This window comes from Ascaphus truei, chromosome 12, assembly GCF_040206685.1.
Source record: "Ascaphus truei isolate aAscTru1 chromosome 12, aAscTru1.hap1, whole genome shotgun sequence".
In the NCBI taxonomy this organism is placed as follows: Eukaryota; Metazoa; Chordata; class Amphibia; order Anura; family Ascaphidae; genus Ascaphus; species Ascaphus truei.
Genome location: NC_134494.1, coordinates 24,096,995 through 24,109,618, shown reverse-complemented (window position 1 = coordinate 24,109,618; position 12,624 = coordinate 24,096,995). Strand labels below are relative to the sequence as shown.

Genomic DNA, 12,624 nt, shown 5'->3' with positions numbered 1-12,624 from the left:
CACATTAAAATAGGTGCTGTCAAAATTTTTAGTCATTTAATTCAAGTGCAAAACAAACATTCATTAATCGATGTAGGTTAATGTGAGACTGGAGAAGCGGTTATCTGAATGTGTTTAATGAGAAGATAGACCATTGTATATTTTTCATTACCATCGGTCTTTTTCCACCATTCTCCGCTGATACGACACAGAACGTGAGCCGCAATATACACCATGGAAAACTGTTTCAGTGACAGAGGGGAGTGCAAGGCAGTGTCAAGTAGATGCAGTTCTAACCTGTTTCGTTAGCCACAATGTTATGTAATGTTGGATGATCCTACAAGAAGGGAAACTTATCAATGGTTTTCAGTAGAGATATGCACATTTTTCACTGCAGTTCATGAATCAGGCAACTTTGCTACGAGGGGGTTCACACAACATGTAGCAAAAACATGAAGCAACGCAAAAACAATAGACAGTAAAAGTTTATATGCAAGGTCACATGGCCCCATTTTATACTGTCACTTCTTCAAAATTCTAAGCGATGTGAACTTTCGTGAATTTCACCCCCAAAAAATGTTGTGAAGCTACAGTAATTCGGGGACATTTGCACATCCCTACTGCAATCGATGAACTCTTGGAAAAAGATGAACAGGTCAAAAACATTACGTCTTATCCCCATTTGCACCTGTGTATAATACAACATCGTGAAGGCTGAAATCTTTATGGTATGGAGCAGCAGTTTTATTACCGGCCTTCACACAATAAAAAGGAGAAGGTTGCCCAATGTAGATGCAAAAAATTTTATGTTGGGATCAAAGTAGAATGTTGCATAAAAATTACAAATGTTGTTAGCACAGTCAGTGGTTTAGGACACATTGTAAAAATGTGATTTTTAAATCCAAACCATGGCAGCTTTGGTTGCAAACAAATAAATAATACTTTAATCAATCAATGCTAAGTAGCAATCCATTAATATTATGAAACCAATTGTGCCGGCTGAAAAAAAGTGGCATTTTCTACTTTGGATAAGCAAGAGTACGCAATGCACCATCACTGGGGTATTTTTGTTGTGAAGCCAAAAGATGAAATTTGTCAATTTAGATCACAAGAACCAAGAGGAGATTAGTCTGGCAGGACGCATGAAGCGTTTCTTGACTTTCTTTTCTTGGTAATAGAAAAGTGTATATAACTATGAAATGTGTATGTAAGTGCCTGAGGTTATGTCTTATATTATGTTATCATTGTGCATGCAATGTATTGTATATAATGTATACCCTGTTCATTTATGTAACTGTATCTGTAACCATGTATTATTTGTCATATTAACTATGTCCAGGACATACTTGAAAAACGAGCGGTAACTCTCAATGTATTACTTCCTGGTAAAACATTCTATAAATAAAATAAATAAATGTTATACTACAGGACGCGCATTTTTCATTCTTTGACTTCAGATGAAACCTTTCCTGAAACATCATCTACATTCCTGACAGTAATAGGCAACAACTATATATAGTGCAAACACCTGTTTCGGTGCATGCAGTGAAAACTAATGCAATTTATTGAAAACTCTGGAAGTATTTTTATTTTTCTTCTTTGATTAGATTTGTTACTGTATAAAATAACTGGATATTAGTTCATGGTGCGACATGTGGAATTGAACTTACGGCTGCCTGTTTCGACAACGATATTTTTGCCCCTTTCAGAATAGAAATACCTTAAAAGTGAATGTTAAGAACAAATAAATCTCACCTGGTTTTATGATTTAAACGCAAAAAAAATGTGGTAGCAACACAACGAAGGTGGTAAAATGAAGTAGCACACTTCAAACTGAAAGAGTGGCTCAGTGAGTAAAGGCTTGAATGACACAGAGGGGAGCCTTGTTCAAATGCAGGTGCAGGCTCATTGTGACCTTGGGTATGTCACTTTATCTCCCTGTGCCTCAGGCACCAAAAACATGTGCGCCATGCTGCTTACCACACACTATATTGTAGTTATGAAGCGCTGTGAGTCCCATTGGGGAGAAAAGCACTACATGAAATAAAGTTTTTATTATTACTACTCATGCAACAATTGAGTGATAACAAGCTCCTCACTTGTTGACATAAAGGTGTCAAAAGGTAGGCTGGATTAAATCAATGTTCTTCTGTATTTTAATCCTGCATTAACAACTACATATTGTGTGTAGTGGACATGCTTAGCTTACTATATTTTGGCAAGCTGCAAAGCAGTACCCAAACGTATACATTACAGTAAAAGTAATGCAGAGTATGCTGCAGATGGTGCTGGTGAGCTGGAAAGGCTTAAGTTCACCATTAAACCATGACAGAAGAATAAAAGAGGTCCATGGGAAATATGTGCATTTATTCAGCAGCTTGAGTACAAAGCTCATAAATGGAGAAAGAAAGGCTGCAGCAGCTACAGTATGCTCAGACATCTCCCCTTTTTGTTGTTGAATATTTAGATTCTGATTGAATCCAAGGGGGAAACACAATTTATAATGCTGAAAGCTACATAGTTCCAAGAGGCAGGGTTGGGAGCTATCAACTGCAATTACGTTCAAACAGATTATACTGTGCAAATGGAACAGTTTCGGAAGGCGAGAAAGCAAAGAAACTAGCCCTGATTCCTCTGCTTTCTAAACTGCAGAGTTGCTTACAAATTCTGAGCTGCAAAAGTAGGTGAGACTGCTTTTGTATTAGCAAAGTGCAATGTAATTCTAGCTGAGTGCAATCTAGGTTAAAAGCTGGACAACTGGGTAATTAGAGCTCAGTCTCTGCTTGCATAGGATCTGCTGTGCTGTGGGGGCTCATCTGTGTTCCCAGGGACTTAGTTCACCACTTCTCTTCCCCCCACCCTCCCCCAAGTGGAGCCTGCTAGAGACGGAGCATCTACACTCGGACTCTTGATCCCTGAGATGATGGTACTAGACAAGGAGGACGGTAGGTGGGCTGAGGTTCAATAGCGCTCTACTTAATGCATTATAGATGTTGTTCAATATATATGCAAATCGGTGTGAAATGAATATGTATGCATGCTTGTGTTTCCATGTCTGCCTCAGTTAGGTCTTTTTTTTTTTATGTTACATTGCTTGCTCCCCCCCCCCCCCCCTCCTCCTCCTCCTCCTCCTCCTCTCTCCTTGTATAACAAGTCAAAAGTATACCACTATCCAGAAGGGGTTATTGAAACCCCCCTATATAAATGTGCTAACCCATTTTAGTGACAGCTGAGCTGTCAACATTAGGTGGATCTTTTTATTTTTATTTTTTCAGTTCCTAAGCCATTAGAGAGGGGGGGAGGGGGGGGGAATCTCTCAGTATGTTTGTTTGATCTGTTTGACTGATTATCTTGATATTTTCTTTATTGCTGCAAATCTGATATTAGTCCCTAAAAGCTAACAGCTTTCCTAAGGGGATCACTGGCTTATTGCAAGAGAATTTAAATGTTTTAATGGAATGGGGATAGTAAAGGGAGTACTAACAATACATGGTACTTTAGACCTGCCATATGTCTGTCTTGTCAAGGCTGTCTTAATACTGTATTTTGACGAGAGAGAGACACAGACAGACAGAGAGAGAGACAGACAGATAGAGAGACAGAGAGAGAGAGAGAGAGCTCAGTATGCTTCCTATTAGGTCAACTTAAGAGAAGATTTGCTATGTTCATCCAGATTGAGTGGCTTGTATTATTTCCAAAGAAGGCTGTTGTTAAAGTGCTTTTATAGGAAGTTTTGTGACAGTTAATGACCTACATTATACAGCTGGCAAATGTACTAGATTGTAGCCTGATTTATTTGGGTGTGCAAATTTATTGTAGCCTGGATGGTGGCGTATAGATCTCTTTCTTTCGCATATCAATGTACATTCTCTCTGCTGAAGATATTACATTGGAAATTGGAGTTGTGAACAAATGTAACCAACCCAGTGATAATGCATCTGATATATTTGTGGCTTCATTGTTTTTCTTTGCGAGATGGGGGGCACATTGAAATATTCTGCAAAGAACACACAAAAACACTTCTACCTGGGCTGATGGAGCCAAACGTGAATAAAATCCCACCTTTAAATAAGTTTTAGATACATGGTTAAGTCTAATGTGCAGTGATTCTGTTTTTTAAATCTATGATCGTAATTCAGTGTTTGTATTTCATATTTCTCCCAGCTAAATATATGCTGGTCTTCATTATTCTAAAGCTGAAAAAAACTTTTCTGTGCAACAAACCTTTTCTGGTTTAGTCGGTGCAAGCTGTACTCCAAGCATGGCAACGGAAGAGAAGTGATGGTGTAATCAATGGATAGGACGTGAGACCAATAAAGTGAATCAACAAGATTATGGTCTTTACAAAAATTAAAATGTGATGTCAAAGCCCACCGCATTAACCTTAATGTGGTTCTAACAAACTATATTGTTAACTAACTTAAGCTGACAGTAACAGATACGCCTGATCTCAGGGTAAATCACTGTGCTATAGTCCTTTCTCTGCCATTATTACGTGTATATTGCACACATGTTGCACGTTAGGACGTGCTGTGACTGAATGTATTGGCGATAAGGGGAAGTTAGAGGCTGATCATTCTGCGGTGTCCTGTGATTTGAAGCACCGATCACTTTTTACTTGGTCCTTTTTTCTTTAATTTATTTTAAATTGACATCAAATACTTTATTAGACTAGATTTCAGTGCTCCTCTATTTTATTTAAAGATTTACCAAATAAATTATATTGGTACCATATTAAAGTTTTGTGAGAACCAAAAAACAGTGCCGTGTTAGAAAGAATAGGTCCTGGTTAAGCCAGAAGAGAAGAATGAAAGATGGTTACAATTATACATTTTCTTCTTGGTAATCTAGAACTACTTCTTGATTTCCGTATCACAGCACTCTCTTATGTTTACCTCTTACGCACAAGACCTTTGTAGTTTTCGGCTTTTAGGTTTGGCTTTTGGCAATAGATGTAACACTGTAAATGTAATGTTTCAGCACCAAACAAATCCCACCCTCAGGTCTTGTTAAGAATATTGGCCCTATATGGATAACATGGAACGTTAAACACAAGTTGAATGGACGTGAAGGCCAAACAGTCAACTCAAAGAAGAAGTTGAGCTCCAGAGAAAGGAAAGATAACGTTACCCAAACTTTAATTACACCTGGTGAATGGTTCTGTGGGATGACTGCTCATTTGGCTGCAGTGTGCTAAACCCCTTGGAGCACCAGTTCACCTAAGCAACCTTTAGTGGCGTTTCAAAGTAAAGAAAGCCACTCACACAATTGATATACTCACTACAGTGTTTAACAGTTTAGAGTTGGAGAAGTGTAGTAGTTTTCCCAAAGTTAGACATGCTATTAGTAGCTCTGTCGTAAACATCTGAGGATATGCCACCTTCCTCAGAGAACAGGGGTTGTCAACTCTAGTCCTCAAGGGCCACCAACAAGGTTTTCAGAATATCCCTGCTTCAGCACTGATTGAGCCTCCTGTGCAGAAGTAGGGATATCCTGAAAACCTGACCTGTTGGTGGCCTTTGAGGACTGGAGTTGACCCCTGCCCTAGGAAGTCTGAGAAACAGAGGGACAAATTGGTGTTATGAGAGCAAATGCACGTTTTTCCCCGAGAGCCGGAATGACAAAAAACAACAACAACAAAATCAATCTACTAGGAATCCAGAGATACAGTAATAGTAATGAATCGGGTCTGAAAAATGTTGTAAATCACAACCACCATAATTGGGCTTACAAAACTTATTTTGCATACATTGTTCTCTAAAATAGAACATTTCCCAAGCTCACATGATATGTAAATAAAAGGCAATTTCAAAATATCTTTAATGAATAGTTGGGAATGCTGCTTTATAAGGCGGGTTTTGGTAATGTTAATGATTGATAACATATGTGAATCATTCGTCCATTGAAATTGCAGTTTCCAATGCAAATCTCACAAAAAGTCACTCAAATCCTAATTTCTTGCCATGTGCGCTATGATTTCATCATTGGCTTCATTCATTCACCTCAATATTTTATTTGTATTCACAAGAATTTGTTGAAATAACATCGCTACTGCAAAAAAAAATGGCCAGGTATAAAATATTCGCAGGTACTTCCCGAGGTCAGAGCAGTTTACATGTTGTTGATATAGGCCATGAAACTCCAAAACACTTTAAGAATGAATTTGTGATTTTGTATGTGTATATGTGAATTTGTAATATATAATGTGTGTGTTGAGTGTGTGATGCTATTTATTAATGAGCACACCAGGATATATATTTTTTTTAATTAGGCCGATTTGTAGTTTTAGACTTCTCCATTTACGACGGTGCCTTAAAATAATTAAACTATTCTAGGTTTCAACCCAACAGAGCCACATTATGGGCCACTTTGATATAACATTGGTTGCAGTGATGATTTGGGGGAAGAGGAATGGCACTGTGGATAGGGTTCTGGCCTTACACATTGAAGTATCAGTTTGGAACCATGGTCCAAAAAACATGGCACCATGGGTAATAAGATTAGATTGGAAATTCTATTGGGGCAGCTGTGTTATATATTGCCCTGCATAGCCTAGTTGTGGAACAGAAGTATACACAGATGGGTGCTCAGAAAGTTGCATCAATGCATAATGCTTTGACAATGTATTACCATCAGGTTTGATGACCAAGAATTGCAGTTATGGTGCATATGCTGTTTACATGTATATACTTCAAAAACTGGAATCCACACTTGTCCTTTACATCCTTAAGCATTGAAAGCACATGGTAATTTACAAGGATATGTAGAATTAAGAGTTTTCCTCTACGCGTTGGGTGTATTCATTAAACTACCAGAGTGGTGATTAGGAGACGATCACATTTTAATGAATGGTCTCCAATCAAGTTATATCTATTAGATCAATGGTCTCTTCAATAACACAAGCATGTGCTATTATTACTTGAATATATTTTCTCATGTGGATGAGTGATTACATTATTGGTCTTGAACACATACTGTAAAGGCTATGGCTTTTATTCCTAACTTGACACCAACATTTTGACAATAGGTACATTTCATTATTTACCTGCTCTGATTTTTACCATCCTGTGGTCAGGTGTAACAAATTGTCCCTTTATTCCTTCTCATTTGGGGATGCCACGCTGACCAATGTCAAATACCCACTGCCAGGATTCATCCCGAGAGGTGACTTTATGAATGTTTTGAACATATGATTGGAGTTCTCTTTAGAATTAGATGGTCCCTTGTAAATACAATACGATATAAGACGACAGGTTACTGTGGGGGGGAAAGGTAACAATCAGAACACAATGAGTAATTGCTTTTAGATAGACAAAACATTATTTTGACTCATAGATGACACTCAAATGTTTGAAGATAGATGGGTGCTGAAGAGTACACCACAAAGTGCAACCCACAGCTATTGGACCCTTGTCAACATATGGATGGCTATTAATTGCGTCAAGATCGGAATGACTTGGAACATTCTTTTTTGGGATCAATATATTAAAATAGATGCTGGTTGGGGGAACCGGAGAAGAGGTGGCATACTAACTATATTACCAGTCACTATGGCCCATATTCACTAGCCCCTTCGGTGCCATAAGACCCTTATGGTCCATTCAAGTGAATGGGAGGTAAGGCATCTTCAGGCTCCTGAAGGTGTCTTGTAGAATAGCGCTGCTTAGTAAATATGGCTAAGTGTAATGTCTCCTGTTGACACTTTACAGCAATATTTTGTTGTAATCCTAAAACCAGCGGTGCGCAAACTGGGGGTCGTGAGGTTTTTTTTTTTGGTGGTGGGGAGGGGAGGGGGCGCGCAGGCGGTTGCAGAGGTCCCACACTCTTCCCCAAGCCATTTAAATTAAATGGCAGGGGACCGTGCGAGGCCTTTGCAACCTCTACTTACCGAGATTCAGCCGCTTCATGACCATTTAACGTCACAGTTGCCATGGTAAGGTGACGTCAAATGACACCGCGAGTCACACGACCCCGCCGCGCCAGGTATGGGGGGGGTGGCGCAGCAACGGAGGAGAGCAGGCAGGGGGGGCGCGCAGCAAAAAAAGTTTGCGCACCCCTGCCTTAGACTATATGGGATGAGGTCTGATTGCGCAGGTGTTTTATCCCTTTGTTTAAAAAGGAAAAGCTATAATTAACCTCGCTATGGTCCAATTTTCAAAAGGACCTTCAGATTAAAGCACTAGTTTTTGTGCTTCATGAAGTCACGTAAAACACTCTGCAAGCGAACGTCCTGTCATGGGACCTTTGTTCTTGTGTGTGTGAGAGCCGCATGTGTTACATTTACAGGTTTTTTGATTAAAAATAAAAAGGGATCTAGACCAGGGGGTGGCCAAGCCCAGCCCTCAAGAGCTACCAAAAGGTCCGGTTTTCAGGATATCCCTGCTTCAGCACAGGTGGCTCAATCAAAGAATGCACCACCTGTGCGGAAGCATGGATATCCTGAAAACCTGACCTGTTGGAAGCTCTCGAGGACTGGAGTTGGCTACGCCTGGCCTAGATCAAACGTTTTAAAGTGGCAGGTCACTGTGACATGGCAAAAGGAGGCTTTTCATGATGTAGGTGCGGTGTTAAATTGCTCTCGAATATTTTCTGAAACACAAAACGAAAATAATAGGGAAAACAGAAGACACGGGCTGTAAATTATTTACGACGGGATAATGCTGAAGCTTTACCTGACTGCTCCAATTGAGTGAAGTGAAAATGTTTTTGTTGTGCCAATTTCCGTCATGTACAAAACACTCCGAAAGGCGTTTTTACTTAAAATGTCTTCTTGTAAATTGGGTGTTTTTATTCATTTGGCTGACGTTGCAAAGCGTCTGAATATGATACAGTTTCTTCCCTATCGTGTTAGAATTGCACAGAAAATCTTGATGTGAGAAAATATATGCATAACCCTTCTCTCCGTGCTATGCATGAGTTCATTTATAAGTAGTTGCTTGATATTAAAACAACTCATTTCAGATCAATTCCTAGACTATCGGCTGTTGGACTGACATTTAACTATAGTGGAATTTTAAGATGTAGCCCGAAGTGGGTTGCTACTGTCAGACTAATTTTTCTCTACAGACACTTTTCTTGAGATGTGGGAATAGTGTGTGTATGTGTGTATGTGGGTGTGTATATGTGTGTTTGTATGTGTGTATGTATGTGTGTATGTATGTGTGTATGTGTGTGTATGAATGTGTGTGTGTGTGTGTGTGTGTGTGTGTATGTGCATATACCTTTATGGGGATGTCTATCCTCTGTGTCCTTCATAAATGGTTAAGTAAAATTATTGCTTAAATAGCCTTTGACATGGACATGCATCCATACTGTATCAGACTAGAACTGTTTGCTTGTTGGCTTGTAAACAGCTTGACACATTCCACATACATACAGTATTCCCCCTTAAGCTCATGTGTTATGTCAAAACAGAATTACTGTAGGTGTCTTAGGGTGCATGTCCCTATTTATGGAGTCTTCTTAAATCTCATTCTAAATGGCAGGTGTTGCTTGTATGGCCCTTTAAAGTGAAGGACGTTTCCTGAAATGTAGGACATTAGCAAGTTTAGACAGAGATAAAATGCACAACTGTATGTGAGAAGATAATTGTCCTCTTTTCATACCAGAGTAGACTTCTACTGTATGTTAAAGAAAACAATCACAACATAAAAATCCAAATAGGATTGTTTCTCCTGTTCTCCCCATCCTTCGTTAAAATAAAAACCACTCAAGTCAAGACTAGAAAAGGGCGAAGTTACCGAGATACAAAAAAAATAAGTCCCATGTACATCAATATATTGATCAACCTTGTTCATGAAAAGCTCTAATATGTTAGTCTGAAAATCACATTCTGTGAATCTGTTTCATGAGAAAGTAAATGATCTTTAGCCTAATAGTGCACTGGAGTTTCAAGAGGCAGCATTTCGGTCGCCTTTGCGTCGTCAGACAAACAAAATGGAAACAACCTTTCAACATGGCAATTAATAAGGATAGACAGGTTTCTGACGCGGGTTCAAAATCTGTGAATTCTACATACGTCCGGCTGTCCCAGTCAAACTCGAGAGCAAATTTTATAACCCGAGCAAACCACAAGCCAAAATCTGAGACGCTCATCCCAGATTCCTTTTTTTCCCCCAAAAACAGAATAATTTCAAATTTACTGTATGCACAAAAGTGTTTTTAAATTGCCCCCAAGAATCACATTTTATTATGTTTAAAAAAATTTTTTATTATTATGTTATTTTGCGTTATCGGGGGACAGTTGCGTCTTTTAAATCTGTAATTCACACATGCGTTGTAGAAAAAAGTATTTGAAAGCCATTTCATCCCCCTTATAGGTTTTGTCCCTAGGGTGTGTGGAGTTTCTTCCATGAATAACTTCTTCTATGAAATTATAGGCTGGGCATCCGTTCTGAACTCTCTCGACCTATTTGCATAGCACGGTGTTCTAGTTCGAAAATGGCCCCTTTTATATCTGTTTTTACTCCATGCCCTTCTATTCATTTGTCTATACAAAGCAATAAAGGGTAAAACTAAAGTAGCATAAATTGGTCTGTCTTCCTGAATCCATGTCTCACTAATGTACCCAGATTAACTCAACTGTAAATTGTCTCCTCTGGATGTCGTGTCTTGCTAAAAGTTTCCTATATGATTCATGATTTGGATTGCTTTTAACAGCTATTGGCTAAGCAATATGGTAAATGTACAAGGTGATGCAATTGGCATTAGTGAGAGAGGATGCACAGGAGCATGTAATGCAGTCAATACTACATTAACTACTGATGCCCAATTACAGAAACTGGAAGAGTGGCTTTTAGGAGCATTAGGACTTGCAGAAGAGCTGAGATCACCTGCCGCTCCTTGCCTAAAAGCTTCACCCTTTATTCGCTGGGTGCAAAGACAACATCGTTGCTTATTTGGTCATGTACCAGGGAGATTATTTTTAAAACTGTGACTGCAATTTTGTTTGTTTTTTGCGATATATGTAACGGAAATATCCATACTGCACTTCAGCAGACAACTTCTACTGAAAGAGACCAGATTTCCACGTGAACAAAAAGCCCAGCTTATATGAAATATGCGCTTATTGGGTGTTTGTATGGGGGAGTAGTTTTTAGAGTGACGTTCAATATTCGTGTGTACACAAAAACATCTTGATGGTTGAAGAAATAATCCAAAAATAGGAACATTGTATTAAATCCATAGGCTCATATATATATAATAATCATTTAAGGGGGGGGGGGGTAAAATAAAGACCTAGCGGTCAGTCTGCACGACTACCACAGAAATGGTCAAAAATGCACACCCCTCTTAAGGCATAAACATCCCCATTTAGGGTCAAAGGTAATAAGATAAAGGCTATTGCCCATTACCTGCCCTGGGGATATACTGATGTCCAGAACGCCAATACAGGATAGTAGTTCCTCTGGGTGCAACCCTGAAGTGTAGAAGCAATAGTGGTAGAGTAGAGCAAAGGTGCACTGCAGCTGGAGAGAATCTTGAAGAAAAAATGTCACGGGCAAACTCCAAAGTAAAATTAAGGATGTTTAATGAATAAACTCACAAGGAGATGAACATGACAAACGCACCAACGCGTTTCATCCCGTAGGACTTTATCAAGGTGTATTATCAAACACATACCTTCTGCTAGATATAGCCGCCATTTCGCGTGTTTGTATGGCAGTTTATTGGTACTACATCTGGGTGTTAAAAAGCTTAATAATTTTTTTTCAAAATGATACTTTGTTTGTATATTTAAGTTGGCTTCACATCGAATTAGAAGTACTGTACTTCTAATTTATTTCCCCAATCATAACACAGCTAACCTGTTTCATGGAGATGCAGTGAGTCCAGGGTTTTGCCAGATTGATATCTGCTTTTGTTTAGCATCACAAAGCCTCCACTCAACCACAATTAGACAAATCTTCAAACATCTATTACTGTAAAGAGAATGAACAGCAAACTGGACTCCTTGACACAGTGCAATCTGCTGCTTTGCTTGGTACGATGTATAACAGTTGCATCTCATATGTTTTTTTTTTTCATGTGACCTGCTCCCTCATCAATGATCGTCAAGACCTGGACTGTACAACTCTCCAACGTTTGTGCCAATATTGTTTTGTGAGAAAATTAATCAAAGATCAGTGCATGAAAAACCCCTAAAGTAGTGGCAAGTCTAACTATTGACTGTTCAAAAACCTTGAATGGATGTGGAACTGTCCTCTATGGGGGACTGCCAGTATTTGTAGTAGCATTTGTCAGTAGTACAAGAAAGGCGTCCATGTGAATGTCAGGTCAGTCAAACTTGAGTCATAGACTGCAGTGGGAAAGGCCTGGAAACCGGAGATCGTCCACCGTAAATGGACCAACCCCTGTTCTCATAGTCAGCCCCAGTCTGACAGCTCACTGGCCCGTATTCTAGATCTTATTGAAGGTGTGTGACACCCCGTATGTTGGGTGTGTTCCAGTAATCACAATACCGCTGTGCCTGCAGGTTACGTTGGGCTTGCTCCTACTTGTCGTATAGAATAAAGCAGCAAAACAAGAAAAATGGTGGTGCACTGGATGTGGATGAAGGTCTGCACACAAATCGATATGATAAGAAAATGTATCTAAATAGCACAAAGCAAGTATGGTGAGGGTAAAAAGTTCTCCAACGCGTTT

The 12,624-nt window shown here is 39.3% G+C and overlaps 1 protein-coding gene and 1 long non-coding RNA gene across 6 annotated transcripts in view; one reads left to right on the top strand and one right to left on the bottom strand.

Annotated features, from left to right (window-relative positions):
* Nucleotides 1-12,624, top strand: part of LMO1 (LIM domain only 1) — a 99,728-nt gene that overhangs the window by 7,941 nt on the left and 79,163 nt on the right. For 3 of the 5 annotated variants that reach the window (XM_075567031.1, XM_075567033.1, XM_075567030.1), the window contains exon 1: nt 2,363-2,924. The exons of 1 other annotated variant lie outside the window; for it this stretch is intronic. In XM_075567031.1, the coding sequence (XP_075423146.1) occupies nt 2,900-2,924 (25 nt within the window). In that variant the 5' untranslated portion in view covers nt 2,363-2,899. Of the gene's footprint in view, nt 1-2,362; nt 2,929-12,624 lie in introns of those variants that run through there. One more of the 5 variants, XM_075567034.1, reaches the window with a different exon arrangement.
* The window catches only part of LOC142464027 (uncharacterized), a 44,944-nt gene that overhangs the window by 17,834 nt on the left and 14,486 nt on the right, over nt 1-12,624 (bottom strand). The window contains exon 2 of the long non-coding RNA XR_012787563.1: nt 7,025-7,236. This is a non-coding gene — a long non-coding RNA (uncharacterized LOC142464027). The remainder of the gene's footprint in view (nt 1-7,024; nt 7,237-12,624) is intronic.